We start from the raw sequence: 24,894 nt of genomic DNA, 5'->3' as shown, positions 1-24,894 counted from the left end.
TTTTATTTATTACCTTTCCCCTCACCACGGAGTAACCACAACTAGTTCCCACAGATCTTAGATTTCAAATCAGAGGCAGTGGCTTCTGTGGGCAGGTTATCTCCAGAAATTAGCTACTGATAGACATATGCTGCTTCTTTTAATGGGCTGTTAGTCCCCCATTGCATACAATTCTATGCACGTCTGCTCAGGAATACATCCTTTTCAATTCAGTGGGACTTATTTCTAGGTAAGTGGTATAGGGCTGTAGCCTAAGCTTGTGGTGGCTCCTTTCTATTTTCAGTTTGTCTTGATATCCCCAGCAGAAGACACAAGGCAGAATTTAAAAATGGTCATGCATCATTTCCTGGCAATGCAACACAACCTGTCCACACACCACCCCAATGGGAGATGATTCTTCAGCACCCCCTTGTGTCTATCCTTCATGGTCTCACAACGCACTGCCTACAAATCAGCCACTGAGCTAATTTCCTGCCTATTTTTAAGTAACATTGTCAGAGGTAGGTCATAGAATTGGGAGTGTTTGGGGCTGTTTCTCTTGGGTCCCAGGAGCCCAACAGTTGCTGACCTGTTTACAAAACCTAAAATAAATTTCCTCCTCTGATTTTATTCATCCAAAGGAGAGTTTTTATTCTTACTTCCATTAAGTACATATAAAATCATAACATAAAGGACTATTTAAAATGCCTAAGTGAGAAGGTTTTCTTTCTTTCCATCCAGGTTTGATATAGTTTTTGGAAATGTGAGACAGCAACTCAGTCTAGCGTGTTTTAATATCCCCCTTGAATGCATTTAATTGACATTGAAAGCATAGATTTAATAGAAACAGATGAGTCAGGGGTGTTTTTCTCTGACATTAGAATAGCTTCTGAGAGGCTCTAGTTCCTGTGTCAGTTTCAAGTCTTGGGAGCTGGCGCATTCATTTTGCTCAGCTGCTGTTAAAAAAAAAAATCTTTCCTGCAAACTTTCTTTGCATTTTCACATGGATAAACAAATTTGTCAAAATCAAGAATGTCCCCTCCATCATCTCCTTCTTTGCCAAAGTGACATCTAGAGGTAGATTCTAATTTGAAAGATTTCTCTAGTATAAGTAGAACTGTGTTTTTTTAAGTGGTAAATTCTATTGGTTTTATCAAACTTAGAAATAGGTAGAAGGGTTGCTAAATATTTATGTGTTTGGACTTATATCTTGTCCAAAGTATACCCAAAGGGCCCACAATCAAAGTCTTTTCTATATGATCAGTTTAAAGAGCACTTATGGAGTCCTTTTTCCAGGTTATGATAGCAGCACTTCTGTGAAGCACTGTGCACAACATTCAAGTTGTATCATAGCACACTGATTTCCCTCTCCCTGTCCATGTACACCATGATTCATGAGGTAAGGGAAGGCTTTTCTTTCTGCTACGAGAACATATATGGCATACGCCACCTCTCCTGTACTTGTTGTAGATACAAAGCAATCGGTATTTTTGTTCAGTAACACTACTTTAAAATTTCTCGCTTTATGTTCAGGTTTTATTTCTCCCCTCCCCTTGTTTTCATTCATTTCTTTCAGATGTATTTTTAAATGCTATGACGCAGCTGTTGCCCCAGGTTATAGGTGAGGGTGATAGGTGTGAAGGATAGATAAGAGTCTACACACTCTCAAGCCCATTATCAGCCCACTGTTGTTGGGTAAGGGAGGACTGGGTCCCACAGCCTCCCTCTCTTCCTCATTTACCCTTCTAGAATCAATATCACAATAAGCTGTGAAAACTTTCTTTGGACTTTGTACTATTTAATTTTAATGGGTTTTTTTTTGCAGATGGAAGCTGTTGTGCAATGACAGTAGGGAAATTTCCAATTATATTTCACCCCCACCACCTCAACCCAATCCTTGTTCATGCTTGTTTCCTTTCCCATAATTACTTCTTCTCTCAAACAACTCCTTGACACCCACTCCACCACTTCCTGTGCCATGCCATCTCATACCCAGCGGAGATAAAGATTATGATTATATGGATGTGGGTCTGCCAGGAATACATTCATATTTTTTTCTGTTTCTGACACAATAAAACATTTCTTTTCCTTGGCTTTGAACAGCAATAAAATGTTTGAGACAGAATTTTTTTTTTTACCTCAGAGAATGCGAATATAAAAACTGGAATTAGCTTCTCTCTTTATGGTGTACCATAGCCTGCTCTCACATTTCAGCATTTCAATCTTTAGGGATAACACAAGTATTTGACCGTGCAGTTTAATTTTTAATGTTATAATGAAAACCTTCTTTTATGAGCTTCTTATTTTAAGTTATAAAATGAAGTGTTTCTAAAGTGACAATTAATTAAATGCAGAATGGTGACAAACCATGAATATAAAATTAGTTCAGGGTTTATTTCACGCATGATCACTGTGCAACTAAAGTCAGTTTAAAAAAAAAACTTATTTGAATCTCCCCAAGTATAACTTGGAGTTGATTCATACAAGCACCATGCAATATTTGCAATGACTGTGCAGTGGAATGTCCAGCTAAAGAAATGTTTGGAAGAAAATCCCATGTACTTACTTCATACAGCTTCTACTGCATTTAGGCAATATATAATCAATATTACTATTATAGTAACCTATGCTTAAGGTTGCAGGCAAATCACAAAGATCCAATACATCGTATTCACACTAGTCTCAGATATTTGGCTATGGCAGCTGCACAGCCAATTGCATAAGAAGCTGCCTTATATCAGGCCAGAGTATTTGTCTGTCTAACCCAATATTACCCACTTTGACTGACAGGAGTTCTCTAGGGCCTCAGGCACCTGCTACCTAATCCTATTAGCTGGAAATTCCTAGGATTTGATCTGGGACTGTCTGCATGCAAAGCATGAGCTCTACCTCTGAGCTATAGTTTATCCTCTCTTTATTTGTCCTCTTTATAACCCTGGATTCCTGCATATCCCCTCCATGTAGCAATTGTAAATTCTCTGTACAGTAAAAATGTTGAACATTTGAATCTACTAGTGCCCTGTACAGTAGCACCCATATAGATCCTAGACATGTTAAATATGGTCCATGGATGCTTTAAGGGCTGTGAGGGAGAGAACAATCAGATCATAAGAACTTGTGTGTGGCTTTCACATTCCATAATTCATGTGTGAAAAGAAAAAGTGAACTGGGCTAGGAAGGAATAAGGTAGCATTTTTTTAAACAATGAAGTTCCAAAGCTCAGTGGTAGAACATATGCTTACATGTATGAGTTTGTGGGTTTAATTTCCAATTAAAATACTCTTATATAACAGGGGAGCCAGAGATTTGGTGCTAATCATAGATGTAGTACTTGTCTATATTGGACTGATTCAGAATTAGGGAGATGTTCTTATATTTTCTCTGCCTCCATAGAAGAGTTTCATACACCATGGCACATAGGGTATGTCAGTGGAGACACATTGGCAGTTGTACAAAGCAGTTGTGGATCAGATAGAGTGATTATTGTTCACTGGCTTTATGCTGATTCAGCCCTATAGTATCCATACTGCACTTGGGCAGGATCCAAATAGAATCTGACCAACTAGATCAGTAGCTCTCCTGGGATCTTCATGCCTGCAGGGCTAGGTTGGTGCTGCTGCTTTTAGAGGTACTAAGGAACTAGTCAGTTGTAACATTAATTCCACTCTGGAGCATCAGGAAGGGAATGTGCAAACCCACTTAGTGCCCAAAAGTATGACTATGAACTGGAAGCCCCTGATTAAAATCTTGCTCAACTGTGAGATTTGAGGTGGTCAGAGACAATCCACTGTTGTCTAAACCTCAGTCCTCCATCTGTAATATGATAATACTGACATACCTTACAAAAGGTGTTGTAAAGCTTACTGAGATAATGTATAGTAAGTTATTTTAGAGCATGATATATGTTGTAATGCCGCCATAGGTGTATTTTGTTTTTTACTGAAGGTGCAAGGTAATTGTAATAGAAATAAATAAAAATGTAATGTTTTTCTAATATAATATAGATGAATAAGAATCTGTAATGTGATTTCTTTGGAGAAAGACTGCTATCAAGAGCCCCATGGAATGAATGATGCTAGCATCTTATGAGTTCCGCCCTTGGCTTTTGTATAAGGGACCCTCATGTGTTGTAGGTTGCTTATTGGAATGCATTTTCTGCAGCCTGTCCCACCCTAGCAAGCTCTGCTACAGTAGCAGACTTGACAGTCTTATAGGCTGCTCCTAGTGCTCAGATAATCAACCTAACAGGATGTACGGAACCAATAGGACATCAGAGACCATGGGGCTCTGGGCATGTATGGATAAGTTTGGAGTGTTCCTTACTGTTAGGTGCACAGCTATGACTTATAGCAAAAAGCCTGTTTGAATCTTTCCAGTATAATAAACACTCTTTATCAGGTGATATTTTGCCATTGCTGGGTAGTGGGATCCATTTGAAACAACCATCCCCACCTTTGTTACAAAGGAAGTGCATACCTCTCAAATTGCATTTTAATTTGCAGTTCTTATGGTCAGTAGTGTGCAACATGTGCTAATGAAGTCAGCGTGGCAAAAGGCAATACTAAATCCTGTACTAATTAGCTTGTGATGAAGGCCCTGCTAATTGGGCTGTGTGTTGATATCCATGCACATACAGAAAAGTGATAATGACAATGCTGGCTTGTAAAGGAGTTATTACTAAACCAGAAACATTTTCTTGCTATTGCTATAGAAAGTTTACTGGAAACACCTGCTCAAGATTCTGTAATAATTTGAAAAGGCAAAAAAGAAATCTACAGGCAGCTCAGTCCTGTGCCTTCCAGTGCAAGAAGGCCTTACTCTGGCAGAACTCCCAGCAAGGATTCCATTGCCAGCATTACATAGAAACAATTAATTTCTTTAAAAGTTTCTAGGCCACCTTTCTGCCAAACTAGGAACCCGGTTTTCCCTGAAGTCTTCTTATAAATGATTAATTATCCTGAGATGACAAGCCTTTTAAGTCATTTTCAGAATTATATTTGTTTACATCATCAGGGTGTGAATCTGACATTAGATCATCATTTAAATAATAATAGCTGTCTTTGATTAGGGGCACTTTCCTATATTCATTTGCCATCCCATGATGCTTATCCAGGATTTACACAATGGGAGGTAGAAGGTGAGCCAGCTTGAGAAGCTATATGTATTCACTGTTTTGCCTTGCCAGTAGTCTTCATAGAGGATGGAAAACTAATATGATGGTGTGATGTAATTATAAGATCATTAGAAGAGTCCTGCTGGATCAGACTGAAAGCCTGTCTAGTCCAGCATCCATTCTTCCATAGTGGCCTACCAGATGCCTGTGGGAAGTCTACAAGCAGGACGTGAGGGCAGAGTCCTCTCCCACTGTTGTTCCCCAGTGACTGGTATTCAGAGATGCATGCTGCTCTGATCCTGGGGGCAGTACATGCAATTATGGCATATAGCTGTCATGACTAGTAATTGTCATGGCCAGCTTGGCTCAAGGTTCTCAGGGGAGTCAATCTGAAGTAGTTGCACTTCATAGAAGGGTGTGGCAGAGTCAGGTCCAGCTATGCAGTATGCCCATGCTTTCTAGGACATAAGAGCCAAGCTGCATCAGACCATGGGTCCATCTAGTCCAGTACTCTGTTCACACAGTGGCCAACCAGCTGCCCATGGGAAACCCACAAGAAGAACATAAGTGCAACAGCACCTTCCTGTCCATGGTTCCCAGCAACTGTGTATATAGGCATTCCGCCTCTGATACTGGAGGTAGCATATAGTCATCAGGAGTAGCCATTGATAGCCTTCTCCAGGAATTTGTCTAAGCCCATTTTAAAGCTATCTAAATTGGCTTAAAAATCACTACATCTTGTGGTAGAGAATTCCATAGTTTATGCTGTGAAGTACTGAAGTTTTATCTGTCCTGAATTTCCCACCAATCAGCTTCTTGGGATGACTCTGGGTTCTAGTATTATGAGACGGGGGGAGGGGGAATCTCCCTATCCACTATCTCCACACCGTACATAATTTGTACACCTCTCTTCCCTTACTTGCCTTCTTTCTAAGCTAAACAATCCTAGATCTTATAACCTTTCCTCATAGGGGAGTTACTCCAGCCAAGTTCCCTGTCACAGCTGCTGCACACTGGGTCAGCATTTTCATCGAGCTGTCAGCCATCACCACAAGATCTCTTTCTTGGTCAGTCACTGCTAGCTCAGATCCCATCAACTTATTCTTGAAGTTGGGATGTTTTACCCCAACATGTATCACTTTACACTTGCTTACTTTGAACTGTATTTGCCATTTTGATGCCCATTTCCCCAGTTTTGGAGCTTCTTGTAATTGCTTTTCGCACCCTAAATAAATCCAGGACCCTGGATAAATCTATGGTGGCTGGAACCTACTCAGGAAGAGCTGTTGTCTCAGCAACGTGCAGAGGCTTTTTGAAGCTTTAGGAAGGCTGGCAGGTCTGGATCTACAACACTGCCTTCTCTTAGAAGCGGTCTACTTCAAAAGGGCTGCAGTCTTATTCTGCAGCGGCTGACTCCTACGGTATGGTGGTAGTGAGGTTTTCATCAGAAGAGTGCTCTCTGGGCTCAAGGAGTCCTGTAAAATGACTTTCTTCAGCCTGGAAGATCATGGAGTAGCAGATGATAAGTTACTAAACAAAGCTCCCCCCCCCCCCCGGAGTTCTTCTCTGAGCTAGAGGGGGCTGGAGAACATGACAGTAGTCACTGATTGACACTTACTGCAAGTGATCCTTGGCTCTGATAGCCTTGGAAGGCCAAAAGGGGCCCTGACTTACACCAATAAATTTATTTATTTCATTTCTATATTGCCTGATAGCTGAAGCTCTCTAGGCAGTTCACAAAAATTAATGAAAGTTGTTAACTTCAGGTTTCTATTTCAGAGTTGTGTGCATTACTTAAGATAAGCTTATTAATTCAAGATAGAATTAAGAAACGGGTGGTAGAAGAAACCCTCTAGCTTTTTGGTTGTGTGATCAAATACTAAGTGAAAACAACTGCATCTGCCATCTAGCTATATAGTCTGGCAATGCCGTGCTATTAAACATTTGGCATCTTTTTTTGTGAGTAGTAAATTGTTGTTGGTTTGCAGCCAAATTGTAAAGTTACTCCACCAAATGCAATGAAATTCCATTAGTTAAAATCTGAGACAGAGGCCTATAGCTTTTTAACTTAAAAGACAATTTTTCTGTATAATTTTTTTAAAACTGGTGCAAAGGGCTGCTATTCCATACTAGCTTTACATTTTGTACTTTGTCTCAGTTTGGTGCCATGCATTACAGTGAATATTTTCATGAAATGTTTCAATTTATAACCATATTCTAGAATTTTATAAAAAAATATTTAGTTTTCCTATTTTAATGTTTGTTGGGGAGATGGTGAAGACCGGAACGAGATAAATGGAAAAAAATAAATTGTGTAGGGACCATGAAAAGGATATGAGACTACAGAGCGTTCAAAAGTTCCCATCCTTGGCCACTTAAACTTCACACCAACATGAACAGCTGTTGCTGCTGTCTAACTTCCACTCATTTCAAAGGGGCTTACACAGAATTCTTTTTTTCACAGTCACAGAAAACCCTCTTTTGGTAAATAAATAGTTTTCCCACAGGAAATCATGAGGACTTTTTTTCACTGCAGTTACTTTAGAAGCGAGTCTAGGGAGAAGTAGATGGAAAAGAGAAATCAGCTTGAAAGAGGGCTGCACCAATTAACAAACATAGTAGACAACCGGAAAAGGTATATAGGGATGTACGAAACCCCCCTTACCTGGCTCCGCCGGGTTCCCCTGGGGGGGGAGGCGCTCCTTTCCTCCCCCCGGAATCCTCACCGATTGGCTCCGCTGCGCAGGGATTCTGCGGAGCTGCCAGCCGGCTCCGCCAGCAGCCGGACATCCGGCTGCTGGCTAGCAGGGACGCAAATGGTGGCGGCCATAGCCGCCGCCGTTTGCGTCCCTGCAGTCAGCCGTGATAGGCTACGTAAATGTTTACGTAGCCGCCGGCGTTCGTGTCCCTGAATTCAGCTGTGATAGCCTACGTAAAGCTTGTGTAGCCTATCATGTCTGGGTTAAAAAAAAAAAAAGTGTACGCAAATGGCGGCGGCTATGGCCGCCGCCATTTGCATTCCCTATTTTTGGTTGTCTTAGTTTACGTAAATATTTACATAAACTAAGATGGCAAAACTAAGGGGGAACGCAAATAGCGTAGCGGACGCTATTTGAATTCCCCTTTATTTTCACCGTCTTAGTGTACGTAAATATTTACGTAGACTAAGACAACCAAAAATAGGGAACGCAAATGGCGGCGGCCGTAGCCGCTGTCATTTGCGTATGCGTATTTTGTTTTTTTAGCCTGCCGTGATAGGCTACGTATGTATTTACGTAGCCTATCACGGCTTGAAAGAAGCAAATGGTGGCTGCAGGGCGGCCGCCATTCGTAAGTCAGTGCCGACGGGAGCAGGTAAGTGCTCCGTTTCGCGCAATTTTCATGGGGCGGGGTGGGGTGGGGGCTTTGTGCCGCCCGACTTTCGTGGGTTGGGGGAGGCAGGGTCTTCGTTCTGCGATGGATTTCGAGGGGCCGAATGCACTTGCATTCGGCCTCACCAAGATCCGTCGCGGAATTCTCTGACATCCCTAAAGGTATACTACTCCACCTGCTAAGTGATGTGAGCTTTTAGCAAGAGCTTTTCCAATGTGAACTGTTAATGAGCACATTCGATACTTTCCCCTCATGAAGAGCTTTTGATATTCAAAACATGCTGGGACACTCTTTGCACCTTTTGTGATTTCCAATATGGTTTTTGTTTTTAAAAAAATTTGGATAAACAGTAATACCATCAATAAAGTATTCCACGCATGATTTCATAAAAAATATGAGTTTGCATGCTGTACATTTAGCAAAAATCCCTTTGTGTTTGTACTGTACCTTTGCTTGCTGGCTTATCTGTTTTGACTTGATAAATGTATTACAGCTTTAGAATTGTTTTTGTCGCACATGCCCTTAGGTGTTTGCTTTCCATGCTCTTAGTTCAAAAGGATAGGGAGGAATACAATAGAATAATACACTGTTTTCTACCCAAAGCTGTTGAGATAGGGGAGGCTGTGTCCAAGAAATGTTATCACTGAGCATGATTATGTCAAAATTAAGCACTTGTTCTACTTTGTTCAATAGGGAAGTTAAATGAAATCAATTGGGCTGAAAAGTACTTAACTTTGGCTGGGTTGTGCCCATTCTGACATAGTGGTTTTAGGATTGCTTTCTTGCAGTCATTCCACCTAGAACATTTTCACTAACATTGAACTTCAATAGCTGATTTGGTTGAGCTGGAATTATGTGTATATTGATGATAGTATATTTTCTTTAGACACATATATGTAGTACCATAAAAGATGCCCAAGCATGCTTCTAGAAATGCCAAGCAAGAGGCTAGTTATTAAAATACTTTATTGGTGAGTGCCTGGAATAAAGAAGCTTCAGGTATTTGTCTCTGGTGTTTTGGGAAACCATAGAAACAACAGAATGGCAGCAACCTATCCTTGTGGGGTGAGGAGCACAACACTGTAAAAGAAGGGATCACCTGTGATATATTCTGTTAATCAGCTGACTACTGAACTTGCTGTCCCATTTAAACTTCAGAAAGCTTGCCCAGCCTTTTTAGAGAGATTCAGAAGGGCAAGGAGGTGAGGCTCCTTTAAGACTGGCAATTTATTAATTAGGCTTTATGGTACCCCCACTCCAAGCACCAGAGGCCTGGCAATTTATTAATTAGGCTTTATGGTACCCCCACTACAGCTATTGGAAGAGAATGGCCAAGCTCCAACAATTTTATCCTAAGCCTATGGAGGGCAACAGAGGATATTGCTATGATGACTGTGTGGTCTGCCTGCTTTTTTGTAAATGGAGCAACACTATAATGACCCTATGTGGTGTGAAACCTGGGCTCTTTTTCTCTGATCTGTGTGAATGCTTCTGTTGTGTCCCTACATAACTCAGGTGCAATATCATAAGGGTGTAGATTCTGAAGAGGCGCTGCCAAGGAAATGACTGCTATAAAATATCCTCAAATGATTGTTTTTGCTCATTAGGTCCATTGATGGAAGCCCTTCTTTGAGGCGTATGACTGTGATGAGGGAAAAAGGAAGGCGGCAAGCGATTAGAGGTCCAGCTTTTATGTTCAATGACAGGGGTACAAGCCTCACAGCAGAGGAGGAGCGCTTTCTGGATGCAGCCGAGTATGGGAACATCCCTGTAGTGCGCAAAATGTTGGAAGAGTCGAAAACACTGAATGTCAACTGTGTTGACTATATGGGCCAAAATGCCCTGCAGCTTGCTGTGGGGAATGAACACTTAGAAGTGACGGAACTACTGCTAAAGAAGGAGAATCTGGCACGGATTGGAGATGCCCTGCTGCTTGCCATCAGCAAAGGGTACATCCGGATAGTGGAAGCGATCTTGAATCACCCTGGGTTTGCCGCTAGCAAGCGGCTGACTCTGAGTCCCTGTGAGCAGGAGCTCCAGGATGATGACTTTTATTCTTATGACGAAGATGGCACCCGCTTCTCCCCGGACATCACCCCCATCATTTTAGCTGCCCATTGTCAGAAATATGAGGTGGTTCACATGCTGTTACTGAAAGGGGCAAGGATAGAGAGACCTCATGATTATTTCTGCAAATGCAATGATTGTACTGAGAAACAAAAAATTGATTCATTTAGCCATTCCAGGTCAAGAATAAATGCATATAAAGGATTGGCAAGTCCTGCCTACCTGTCCCTGTCTAGCGAAGATCCAGTTCTCACTGCTCTAGAACTTAGTAATGAGCTTGCCAAACTGGCTAATATTGAAAAAGAATTCAAGGTAAGATGTTTCTATTCATACCTTCTCTGTCTGTTATGTTGACTTTAGTGGAGTCAGACACTTCACCTCATTTCCCCACAGTTTTATTTGTTCCTGTCAATGTTGCTGCTCTGATGCCTCAATCTTTTAAAACACACAGTTTTGCTTTAGATGAAAATACTTCACTTAAAGTGCAAGGTGTGATCAGAAAAAAAGTGCATTATTCCTGTTGGAATAGATGAAAACAGTGTTGTTCACTCTAACAGAAAATAATTGTTTCTTTGAAGTGCACTCAATTTAAATAATGTTATCTGAGCCACCATTCAGTTTTCAGGTCTTAAATGAGTATTTTTGTTTTTATTCACACCTTTTGAATGCTGACGTTTACAGGTTATGAAAGCTACATGCATTTGTCATTTCCTTATCAAAAAGAACACTATGCTTATTCATCCTCAGAAATGTACTAAGGTGCCAAGAGCCAGCTGTTACAATCTGTACAGATGACCCACCTATTATCCTGTTTTTCATTTATACCCATTATAGTGTTGCAGAATGCTGATTATTCTGTTTTTTTCCCAGATTTTTCATTAAGTAGACCTGATACACTTTACTTAGTTCTGCCCTTTTATGCTGTTTGGGCTCTTTTTCATATCTCACAAAGTTACAAAGAATAGCCCTATCATGATGTAGGTTTTTCCATATAAAAGAAACTAGGTCAGAGGATACAGGTTGTAAACAAAATCAGTTATAAAAATGGCACTTTTATCTAGCTGAAGCAAACATTTTAATGGGGTTCTTCTGGGTCACTGTTGGATTCCACTTCTTAATTAACTTTTTCCTAAATTATTGTGAGGAGGAAGAAAACACATTAATCTATGAAGCCTGTTCCAAGCCTGGAGAGCTGTGAAGAGAGATAAGCGTGTGTGTGTGTGTGTGTGTGTGTGTGTGAAGAACTTGGGAGATGGTGGTGATATATGGGTATATGTCTGTCTTACAACATAGCAGCAAAGAATCACTCCAGTGCCCAGACATAATGTACATCTTAAAATCTACTCACTAAAGCCAAGCTGTAGAGCAATTGAGCTCCTTAAATGGCACTTCCAATATAGTGTCCAACTGATGAAAATTTTAACTTTTTGCACGTCAGATACCTTGTATTTGTGGCATTATATTTGGATTAATATCCAAATATAATGGTAGAAAGATAGGGTACAAGTCAAATAAATAAACACTTCATTTTTTTAAATTTTATATAGTATGTATTATAATCTCATACAAAAAATGTACATGACCTCTTTGTTATTATTTATTTTGCAACAAAGTAATTTAATTACATGTATTATTTTATAGTTATGTGAATTCTTTGTATTTTATACATTGCGCTAGGGTGATCACTTGTTAAGTGGTGTGTGTGACTGGGAACTGCATTTCTTCTTGCCAGTTATCTTATGTCTCTTGATTTTATAAAATTGGTTATTATTAGAGTTACGAAGTTACTGTTGGAAGGAAGACTGTAATGCTGAAAAGCCTGACATGCAGCTATTACAGGCATAAGAAACTCTTTCAAGGCTAGGCTCTGGCATTTCAACTTCTAGTAAAGCAATCTTTATGCAGTTAGCAGAAACACGAAGTTGTGGTTTACTGAATGTAACTGAATGTATATTAATAGGACAAGGATTTCTGGCAAGAATAGTCTGTATGTAAATGCTGTAGACCAAAGCAAATAGTGACATTATTACTAAGGTGTTAGCTTTGGCTTGAACTCAGAAACATAGCTGATAGAGAATTAAGCTTTCTAAATCTCTTTGTAATGGTACATAATAGAAACTACATTCTTTGTACTTGTATCCTGTAGCTATATAACATTTCATGATGAAATAATACATTGCATATTCTGAATTCCTTGAACTCAAACCCATATAATAGCAAAACAGGATAACCATAACTGAATAAGAACAGAACTAAATATTCATTGAAGTATATTGACTTGGAAAAAAGTCTTCAAGACAGATAAGAAAAGTTCAAACAAACCTTGATAAACACAGATTTTATCTAGTGCATGCACTTTGCATTAATAGGAAAACCTTGATCAAACATTTAAGGGCTGACAGTTAGGCTAAGTATAGCAGGAGATGGTACCACCCATCCATTCAGGAAAAGAGAAATATGTTGTCTTTGACAGAAGAAGACACAGCTTCTCAAGAGTTTGCTGTGTTTGTTCAAGGGTGGAGAATGCGAACATTAGAAAGGGATCGTTGGCATCCCCTAGTACTAGACCTACATTGTAGGCCACTAGTGTATATGTGGGACAGGTTGGTTGTTCTTTTCAGGCTTTGATGCCGTTGCTGTGTTAATATTGTTTGCCAGGTTGTGGTTGATATTTGCTCTATTGCACTGATGGATTGCATTATACTGAGAGACTTCCTGAAGCCATAATCATTGCTTTATGTGTAAAACCCCATTCACCACTAACTAGAATTGCAACTGTCGACCCATTTAATTGGGGTGCCTTGAAGAGCTGTGTTGCAGGGCAGGGAAATCCTGAGGCCTCTGGAGGAAGAGCTGGATAAAAATGTAATAAATACATAATAAAAATGTGTAGCAGATCTTAATCCCTTGTCCAACAATATCCAAATTTTACAAAATGATCTAATTACAAGGAAGAGTCTTCCAACAGAGCCAGTGTAGTGTAATGGTTAATGTTGTGACTAGATCCTGGGAGACTTGGGTTACAATCTCCGCTCAGCCATGAAGCTTACTGGGTGACCTTGGGCCAGTCACTACTGTTCAGCCTAAGCTACCTTCCAGGGTTGTTCTGAAGATAAAATGCAGTGAGGGAAAGAACAAAGTATACTCTCCTGAGCTCCTTGGATGGTGGTATGTAAAATAAATAACAGGTATATTATTAAAGAGCCCTTTCACAATGCTTCAGCATTCTATATAATTTGACAATTCTTTCTGAGAGGTCTTTGAACAGTCCTATATTTATTTGCAACAGGCTGTTGTCAGTCTGGTCATGCAGTATATTTCCTTACAGATTTTGTCTGTATGACTTCTCCAGTTCAATATGTCTAGAATATGTACAGTTTGTAGATATGTCTTTATGGCCCAGAGACAGGACTAACGAGTTGCTGCCCAAGACACACGATGGTCACTTGCCTCGTGGCTAGGCAAAAATAATTTGAAAAGTGAAATCTAATAGTGGCAATCAGGGTCAGCCAAATTGTGGGAAAGTTGGAGGGATGAACTGGACCCCATGGTGCAGTTTGCCCTTGCTTGCCATCTGGAGTAATGTCATTGGTCTGGATCAGAAAGTACTGTAGAATTAGGTTTGGGTTCATTCTTCAGCCTTCTTCATCTTACTCCAAGAGGAGAAATAAATATGAAAACATTAGACCCTGTTGCCCACAAGGTTTGGGGTAGAAATGCTGTTTTTGGGATGCTCAAAAATTGGAACAAAACATAGCTAATAACACTGACAGTTGGGGAAGCAGAGGGAGAGCGCATACAGTCATGGGTTTTCATTGATATTCTTGGTTTATCTAATGGCCCAGGCAGTTGCTTTCCTCACCAAAATCTGTGGCCAGGGAAGAATTTTGTGTTTTAGAATGGATCTGGCATATCACTTGAATCATGCATCCACTTGTCACTATTTGAGGCAGAGCAAGCATAATAGCCCCCCACACACACACACACACACTCACACACACCTTTTCATTCTCTACAAGTTTGGAATAGATGAATTACAGGACGCTTAACTAGCTCTTTTGGCAACCATGAGGAGATGCTCATTCTGTTAAGGTTATTGCTATTTTGCAAAAAAATAAAATCATGATCTAATACTTTAAAAGAGCAGTTGCTGCTATTCATTAGATTATCTCTTGTCAAGGAAATATCGCTGGCATTATTAAGTCTGTCTTGTATAAAAAGCCTTTTGCATGATTAGATGGAAAAGAGTAATAATGCTAAGAAAACCTTGAATGATTAAACAACAGGGTTTTGTGGCACCTTAATAAACACCTCTTCATGGATCACTGCCTTGTTGTGGCGAAGGGGCTTGCATAACTCAGTGAAGCCATAAGCTATGGCCACCCAAGACGGACAGGTTATGGCAGAGAGTTCTGACAAAATGTGGTCCACCGGAGAAGGAAATGGCAACCCACTCCAGTATTCTTGCCAAGAAAACCCCATGGAACGTATCACAAGGCTAAAAGAGATGACAACGGAAGATGAGCCCCTCAGGTCGGAAAGGTGTCCAATATACTACTGGGGAAGAGCAGAGGGTATTTCCAAGTAGCGCCAGAAAGAGTGAAGCGGCTGGGCCAAAGCCGAAAGGACACTCAGCTGTGGATGTGTCTGGTGGTGAAAAGAAAATCTGATGCTGTAAAGAACGATATTGTTTAGGAACCTGGAATGTCAGATCAATGAATCAAGGTAAGTTGGAAGTGGTCAGACATGAGATGGCAAGATTGAACATCGACATCTTGGGAATCAGCGAACTAAAATGGACAGGCATGGGCGAATTTAATTCAGATGACCATCATATCTACTATTGTGGGCAAGAATCCCTTAGAAGAAATGGAGTAGCACTCATAGTCAACAAAAGGGTGGGAAAAGCAGTACTGGGGTACAATCTTAAAAACGATAGAATGATCTCAGTACGAATCCAAGGCAAACCATTCAACATCACAGTAATTCAAGTCTATGCCCCAACCACTGATGCCGAAGAAGCTGAGGTTGATCGGTTCTATGAAGACCTACAACACCTTCTAGAACTAACACCAAAAAAAGATGTCCTCTTCATCATAGGGGATTGGAATGCTAAAGTAGGAAGTCAAGAAATCACCGGGATAACAGGCAAGCATGGCCTTGGTGTACAAAATGAAGCAGGACAAAAGCTAACAGAGTTTTGCCAAGAGAACACGCTGATCATAGCAAACACTCTTTTCCAACAGCACAAGAGACGACTCTACACATGGACATCACCAGATGGTCAATATCGAAATCAGATTGATTATGTCCTTTGCAGCCAAAGATGGAGAAGCTCTATACAGGCAGTCAAAACAAGACCTGGAGCTGACTGTGGTTCAGATCATGAGCTTCTTGTTGCAAAATTTCGGCTTAAATTGAAGAACGTAGGGAAAACCACTAAACCATTCAGGTATGACCTAAATCATACATTCATTCATTCCCTTATGAATACACAGTGGAGGTGAGGAATAGATTTCAGGGATTAGACCTGATAGACTGAGTGCCTGAGGAACTATGGACAGAGGTCCGTAACATTGTTCAGGAGGCAGCAACTCAATCCATCCCAAAGAAAAAGAAATGCAAGAAAGCAAAGTGGCTGTCTGATGAGGCTTTACAAGTAGCTGAGGAAAGAAGGGAAGCAAAAAGCAAGGGAGAAAGGGGAAGATATACCCAACTGAATGCAGAGTTCCAGAGAATAGCAAGGAGAGACAAGAAGGCCTTCTTAAATGAACAATGCAAAGAAATCGAGGAAAACAACAGAATGGGAAAGACTAGAGATCTCTTCAAGAAAATTGGAGATCTCAAGGGAACGTTTTGTGCAAAGAATGGCATGATAAAGGACCAAGAAGGCAGGGACCTAACAGAAGCAGATGAGATTAAGAAGAGGTGGAAAGAATACACAGAAGAACTATACAGGAAAGATCTGAATGTCCCTGATAGCCATGATAGTGCGGTCACTGAACTTGAGCCGGACATCCTAAAGAGTGAAGTCAAGTGGGCCTTAGGAAGCATTAGTAACAACAAAGCTAGCAGAGATGACAGTATTCCAGCTGAGTTATTTAAAATCCTAAAAGATGATGCTGTTAAAGTGCTGCATTCAATATGCCAACAAATTTGGAACACTCAACAATGGCCGCAAGACTGGAAAAGGTCAGTTTACATTCCAGTTCCAAAGAAGGGCAATGCCAAAGAGTGTTCAAATTACCGCACAATTGCGCTCATTTCACATGCCAGCAAGGTTATGGTCCAAATCCTACAAGCTAGGCTTCAGCAGTATGCGAACCGAGAACTACCGGAAGTACAAGCTGGGTTTCGAAGAGGCAGAGGAACTAGAGATCAAATTGCCAACATTCACTGCATCATGGAGAAAGCAAGAGAATTCCAGAAAAACGTCTATTTCTGCTTCATTGACTACGCTAAAGCCTTTGATTGTGTGGATCACAACAAACTGTGGCAAATTCTTAAAGTGATGGGAGTACCAGACCACCTTACCTGTCTCCTGAGAAACCTGTACGAGGGTCAAGAAGCAACAGTAAGAACCAGACATGGAACAACCGATTGGTTCAAAATTGGGAAAGGAGTACGACAAGGCTGCATATTGTCACCCTGCTTATTTAACTTATATGCAGAGTGCATCATGAGAAATGCCAGGTTGGATGAATCAGAGGTCGGAATTAAGATTGCTGGGAGAATTATCAACAACCTCCGATATGCAGACGATACCACCCTAATGGCAGAAAGCGAAGAGGATCTCAAGAGCCTCTTGTTGAGGGTGAAAGAGGAGAGTGCAAAAGCTGGTTTGAAACTCCACATTAAAAAAACGAAGATCATGGCATCTGGCCCTATCACTTTCTGGCATATAGAAGGGGAAGAAATGGAAGCAGTGACAGATTTTACTTTCTTGAGCTCCAAGATCACCGCAGACGGTGACTGTAGCCATGAAATTAAAAGACGCTTGCTCCTTGGGAGGAAAGCTGTGGCCAACCTAGACAGCATAGTAAGAAGCAGAGACATCACCTTGCCGACAAAGGTCCGTCTAATCAAAGCTAAGGTCCGTCTAATCAAAGCTATGGTTTTCCCAGTAGTAATGTATGGCTGTGAGAGCTGGACTATAAGGAAGGCTGAGCGCCGAAGAATTTATGCTTTCGAACTGTGGTGCTGGAGAAGACTCTTACGAGTCCCCTGGACTGCAAGGAGGTCAAATCAGTCCATCCTCAAGGAAATCAACCCTGAGTGCTCATTGGAAGGACAGATACTGAAGCTGAAGCTGAAATATTTTGGCCACCTAATGCGAAGAGAAAACTCTCTGGAAAAGACCCTGATGCTGGGAAAGACTGAAGGCAAAAGGAGAAGGGGACGGCAGAGGATGAGATAGCTAGATAGCATCACCGATGCAATGAATATGAACTTGAGCACACTCCGGGAGAGAGCGCAGGACAGGAAGGCCTGGCGTGCTATGGTCCATGGGGTCACAAAGAGTCGGACACGACTGAACGACTGAACAACAACAACAACAACAACAAAAGACTAGCAGATTATTTATATTTTAAAGATTTATTTAAAAATAATTATTTTTAATATGGAGTTTTATTCTTTTATCTTATCTTTTTATCTTGTATTGTTCACTGCCCCAGAATCTGTCTAGATGTGGAGCGGTACATAAATGTTGTAAATAAATTTATTGTGGCGTAACAGTCAGCTGTTATGTTGACTAACAGGTATATGTACACACACATGGTGATGGGGAGGGATAGTAAGCAGTGAGGTCAGAGGGAATGAAATGCAGAAAGTACAGACCACACAGTTGACAATTCCCTCCCACCCCTACCGTGTGTGTGTGCGTGTGTATACTTGTAACTCAACATAATGCTTTATGCGTCTGATGAAATGGGCTGCAGTCCATGACAACTAATGCCATTAAGGTGCCACAAGACCTTTTTTTATTTTTGCTGCAACTGACCGACATGGCTGCCCCTCTGGAAGTACAGTGATTAAGAGTCAGTACCGACGGACTGTGACTTTTTCATGGCTTGTACCAATCCTGATGTCTAAAGAGCCCTTTTCAGTACTGTACTCTGCTCAAAGAGAGTTTTTAAAATACTACAATGATTTAAAAGCAGTAATAAATCTACCAGCTGGAGCTGAAGTCTTTTGCTGGAAAAATAAAAAACAGACGTCTTTGTGGTTGATGGAACACTAAATTCTCTTCCCATATTCTTTTTCCCTTGGTAGAATGAATGCAATTACATGCTGCTTCTGTTGTGATTCTTGAACCATGCTTTCCCATTTGCTGCATAATGTCTTAAGTTGTGGGTGGCCTTTTGCTAGCTAGGGGCCTGCCGTATATTTGAGTGAGAGCAGATCCAACACAGTAGCAGGGATTTAGGAAGAAGGAGACCTGCTTTCAAACATTTGCCAGGAAAAGGAGAACTGCCTGGTCTGGATTTCTAAATGCTCTACAAGTGCATGCTAACAACAACAAAAAATTAGAAAAAAAAATCAGTGTTGCTAAGAATTGAGCAAAACTACTCTAATTTCAAGAGGCCTTTAGGAGAGCCCTCTTGGGAGGCTGCAGCTATTTGTAGTAATTGTGTGTTTCATTGCAAAGTGATTTTTAAAATGTGTTAACCGCTTTATAGATCATACAGTTTGCACTTTTAGCTTTGTATAATTGCTTAGTTGAGAGTTAATACTAGGCTTTATTGAGGATCATAGCATGACATATATCTTGTAAGACAGCAGTGGGCAACTTCAGAGGGTCCCAGAGCCAATTCCTGACTCCTGAACCCACTCAGGGCCATACACACCCCACTGCTGAAATTGCTGCTGCAAATTGCTGCCAAAATCTGGGGCTTCTGGAAAGTGAAAATGAGGAGGGGTGGTGGTTTGCCGTTGCTACTCTGCTACTGAAATTTGGCAGCAATTTGGCAGTAGTTACTGCAGGGGGGAGAGACTACAAAGAAGGGTGGGGGAATGCATGTGGTTCATGGGCCATGTGTTGTCCACCCCTGTTGTGTGGTAATGCGTTTTCTGCCTTCAGATATCTTTATTGTACCATAATGGTTGAATTGGGCAGTTAGATCATATGGAGATGCTTTCAGCAGCTATAGTGCAAGGAGAGTTTTGTGCCACTTTAGGTAAAGTAATATGTAGGCAGAGCTGTGCAGATCATACTCATATGCCATTTCAGCTGCTTCAGAGCTCCTATGTGTCCCCTGACTACTGTAGGCTGCTGGTACAACTTTGCCATTAGTGTTGGAGAGCCAGAATCTGTGCAAGGCCCTTGATGGACCCACTTCCCTATCCTTGTTTTTTCATCACCCTAGCCTGATAGGCGTGGAGGCAGCTGTGTCAATGGTTGCTGCTATACATGTAGTAGTGATGGAGGTGGGTCTTGGTATCTTTACAAGGTTCCAGACCCATTGCCCCAGTGCTACAGCTCATAGGAATGGATTGACTTTCACTTTCAGTAAGAATATATGGGGGTGGGGGGCTGTTTAAAATAAAAGTAATTTGCTGCACATTTTAAATTGAAGCACCCATTTGAAAATGTTGATCTAATTTATTTGGGATTCTGCAGTTGTTTTGATGAGTTGTATACCAGTCTTTATGCTATTTGTATACCAGTCTTCAAAGCAATTCACAATAATAAAACAATTAAACAATATCAATTAAAATATTTTTAGGTGAAACCTAATAGAAAAGACACAGCCTATTAAATACACAGATGTGTGCTTTGTCCTTTATTCTGTATCTTTCCTCTCTTCCAAGGAGTTCAGTCCAGGATACGTGAGAGTTCCTAGGTGGCTTCCCACTCAAGTTCTGACCATAACTAGGTCCAGACTTGCTTAGATTTCGAATGGAAAAAAACAGGTATTTTCAGACCATTCCTTGGGCAGGCGCTAGAACAAGTTCAAGAATGAATTGTTTCGGGATTCAAAGTTGTGTCCAGAAGGGGCTGGATGATTGCAATTAATCTGCAATTTTTCAGATTAATAGTATGCATGTATCCAAATGAAACTGCTACAGTTTACAGTTCTTATTGGTGGCCCAGTTATATGTCCCATCACCTAGAGAGGCTAAGTTGGTGGATACTTCAGAAAGGGGCTTTTCGGTAGTAGCATCCCAATTCTGGAACTTCCTCCAAGGGATTTGCTCCTACCCCATTTTACTTTAGGCAGGAAGTAAAGACTGTTCTGTTCCAGCTGGCATAAAGGTTGTATAATGTTTTGTCACTTTTTAATTTTAATGCTGCTTTTATTTTATTGCATGGTGTTTTGCTCCTGTGTTTCATGGTGACATGTGAACGTTTAATGTTTTTATTGTACATCAGCCCAGGTGCCTGGTAGGCAGAAGGCACAACTTAACAATCTAATAAATAAATACACACATTTTACTTAATAAGAGTGCATAGGATTGCAGCCTTCTTCCACCATTAAAAAAGGTAACCTTCAGAGAATGTAAGGTGGAAAAATAGTAGGGTAAAACTCTATATGCTACAAAATGTTTTTAAAATATTATGACTAATTTCAAGTCAGATTTAAAATAAAAATGCTTCTTTAATATCCAAAGGGAATGCAGAGAAATTGCAAAGGGAAGAGTGACTTATTTCCTGAAATCTGGAAATTGGATTAAAAATGTAAGTTCTTTGCTATTAAATATAAAGTGCTGTTCATCCAGCACTACTAGCGGAATCTTCATTCAGTTCAACTGTATTTGCATCAGAACCCCTCAGAAGGCCTATTGAAGTGAATGGGAGGTTATACTGTAGTGGAGACCAGGGATTTGCACTTGAAGGCTGCAGTGCTGAATCAAGCTACTTATGGTTAAGTCCCATTCATTTCAGAGAGACGTTCCCATAACTGGCCACAGAACTGAATCTACTTCGTTCAGTTTGCCACTTCCTTAAGCCCATGAAGAATGGACTTTGCTGGATCTAAACTGCACTCATAAAATTACTGAAATAACTAAAATTCATATCAGTTGGGGAATTAGAGTGAAAGACTATTTAAGTGTAGGAATGGGTAGCAACAATATTTGGTGCATGAAAGAATCAAGCATGCGAGTGTGTTGCAGGAGAAGGAAATGCAGAAATCAAAGTGATTCTCTTAAAATCTGTGTTTGTGTTCTCAAAATCTATGGGATTCTGATACATACACAGCGAGTTTTGCAGAAGCTGTGATAGTCAAATAAAAGCTCTAATGAGGGCTGGGGTGTGGGAGGGAGAGAGAGTGTACTTTGCAATTTCAGAAAAGTCAAATTGACAAATTGAGATGCAGTAACAGATATTAAGCAGAAAGATTCATATCTTAGTATCTACCCTTTCTGAAGATAAGCAGAAATGGTAGACTGAGAAAAACCATGAAAGGTGTTGTCACGTATGGGTAGTTAAGTGCAACGAGTGTAAAACTTAGTATGTGGCTAAGGGCAGCATTAACGTGACTAGAAATTGTATTTGGTGTATAGAACAGATTACTGATAAATGTGATTGCATTACTTCACGAAGGCAGTAGACCTGATACAGCACAGCCTTCTATTACCTTAGAAGGAAGGCGTTTGTAAACACACACAAATACATATTCATGAGGAAAGAAGGACTAGGATGCATTGGGGGTCAAAACAGACATTACTTCAAATCTGTATCTAGCAGCAGCTACATCTTTTTCTACTCTACAGTATGCACAGGGCTCCCAATTCAGATCTTAAAAGCCCTCTGCGCCCCACTCCCATACTAGAGTTCCAGTCTGGAGTGGAGCCCCTGCACCTGCTTGAGAGTAAAAATGGCGGGAAAGATGTAGCCACTAGATACAGATGTAAAGTAATGGCTGTTTTGGCCCTGAGATGAAAGATAGTAATTAGAATTTAGCAGCCTTCATAGTGATGATGCAAAGGCATGGTTGTACTTAAAATTAACCATTTTATGTACACTTATTCCATTATTTTTATTCCATTAAATTCAATAGAAGCAAGAAGTTTGTGAATTACAGCTTTTATCTGCAAAGAGAGGTATTTTCTACAGAAGAAAATAGGAAAGAAGCTTCTTTGCTTTTGCATTGGAGAAACATCTCCCTGGGTATTGTGCAAGAGACAACTGGAGACAAGAGACAAAAACCCATACCTTCATTACAGGTGTCATAGTTTTTCCTTAAAGCTTCAGTTCCTGTAATCAATTAATTAGCGCCACTTCATATGACCAACAAACATGTTGAAAAAGTTGGCTGAGTGGAGCCGACCATACCACTTTATAGTGGGTCAACTTGCAAGCTCAGCACACATCTACTCAATTAACTTTTTGCTAGATTTGTGATGGCATGGGTTGAAATAAAATTGTCAGTGCAATCCTATATGTATCTACTCAGAAGTAACTAACTCCCAGGAAAGTGTGTATAGGATTGCAGCCTTAACCACAGGATTGCTTCACAGGTTCTGAACTTCACATGGACATACTCAGCCCACATTCTTAAAAACCCACTTTAATCACACCACCTTGGGTGTTCCACCCTTAAAGGCATCCTAAAAATAATTTTAAATAATTTTAAATAAAATAAACAAATAATGTGTCGTATTTTACCTTACTGATTGTAGGTAAGGTTTTTTAGATTGAGAACGGTGTTTTCAAACCTTTCCCCAAAGCTAAGAAACAGAAAACAAATGAAGTTATCTCCAGAATTTACAGTCTTTTAGGTTTTGTGATCTCTGGACAGGGAGGTAGATTATGACTTTTGAAGTCAAAGTTTTAGCCATACTGATAATGGTATACCTGTGAGTTTAAAATGCTGAAATTAAAAAAGAAGGATAAGATGCCAAGGCAAGTATAAACATGTCATTTAAAGCACAGCTCTAAAATGTTGTTAGCGGGGGAAGAATATACGTTTTCAACACTATTCATCACTGCTTCAGTAAATTGTTTCTTCAGGCTCCGGAAGTACTATTTACCAATGTGAATAGTGTGTTAAAGAGTTCCTAAACAAAAGGAAGATTTTTTTTAAGGTGACATAATAACAGATTTGTAGAGAACTGTGTAAGGTAAGGGACGGGCAACAGTAGTAACAGAAGAAAGGCAGATAGGTTTGTAAACTGATTAACTTGTATCCAGCATACAGAACACTGTAGTGTGCAGGGCCATCCCTACCATTAAGCAGAGTGAGGCAACTGCCCCAGGCAGCATATGCTGGGGGGAAGCAGCCACAGTTCCCTGGTCATTCCTCCTGAGTCCCCTGGGCATTCTAGTGTGTTGGAGGACAGAGCTTTGTGTGCCACAAGGCCTGTCCTGCATCTCCTAAGCTAGCCTGCTTCTGTGCAGTGGAGAGCAATGTCATTGCATCGGTGTTGAAGTAAAATAACTGCCAGTCCAGTTTGTTCCTGTACTTGGAGTAGGTTTGTGTGCACGGGTGCATGTGCCTTTTTGTCCTTTGCCTCAGGAAGAAAACCTCTTGGGCCAGCCCTGGTAGTGTGCTCTATGAAGTGCTGCTCTTGATTACTGTTCAGAAGCCTCAGCTGGTGTAAAACCACATTCGTACGATCAGCAGGCAGTTAACAAGCCACAGTGACTTGTTAACTACGCTGCGCATGTTGGTCACATGCCGGGGAATTTTTGTAATTACTGTCAGCAGCACGGCTTGTTGTGTTGTGCGAACCCAGCCATGGAGGCTTGTTACCATGGGTAACAAGCCTCCCAGAACCCATGGGCTGTTGTAGGGTTCACCTCTTAATGTAAGTGCTTTGCCAGGAGCATATATTGGACCAGTGCTCCAGCTCTGGCTTTCCGTAGTCTTCAGGGCATGGTTTAAGGTGCTGGTTTTTAAACCTACAAAACCCCACATGATTTGAGCCTTGCATATCTTTTGAAACGGTCTCCCCCCAAATGTCCCACTGCAGTCTCCCATTTAAACCAAGAACACTGTCTTAAGCATATTATCCATGCAGCAGAGACCTACCTGGTTATTAAAAACGTTCTCTGAAGCCCTTCTTGGAGTCTGCCCACCATCAGAAATAGGGCAGGTGGTGACCAAAAATAAGGCCGCTTTGGTTGTGACACCTTGCCTGTGGAAATCCCTCCCCAGAAATGGAGATCTGCCTGGTGCTGGCATTGCTTTCTTTGGGGAGCCAGATAAAAAGCTTTTTATTTACCCAGCTAACTTCTTTGGTGTTAGCTTTAGTGGGATTTTTTATACATGGATTTATTTATTTTTACTTGCTTGCTGCTTTCTGAACATTCTATTTGTTTTTAAACTTTTATGTAAGTCACCCTGGGTGCTGAAGAGAGACTAGAAAATCATTCACAAAAAAACAATAAAAAACATCAGTGTCATGTAGAAAAG

The 24,894-nt window shown here is 40.7% G+C and overlaps 1 protein-coding gene across 1 annotated transcript in view; it reads left to right on the top strand.

Annotated features, from left to right (window-relative positions):
- The window catches only part of TRPC3 (transient receptor potential cation channel subfamily C member 3), a 72,770-nt gene that overhangs the window by 2,661 nt on the left and 45,215 nt on the right, over positions 1 to 24,894 (top strand). Inside the window, exon 2 of the mRNA XM_084860262.1 lies at positions 10,072 to 10,843. Within this exon, the coding sequence (XP_084716388.1) occupies positions 10,072 to 10,843 (772 nt within the window). The remainder of the gene's footprint in view (positions 1 to 10,071; positions 10,844 to 24,894) is intronic.

Source organism: Heloderma suspectum, chromosome 5 (genome assembly GCF_057233095.1).
Source record: "Heloderma suspectum isolate Gila_16-S chromosome 5, 16-S_ref, whole genome shotgun sequence".
Taxonomy (NCBI): Eukaryota; Metazoa; Chordata; class Lepidosauria; order Squamata; family Helodermatidae; genus Heloderma; species Heloderma suspectum.
This window is presented reverse-complemented; position numbering and strand designations above follow the sequence as displayed.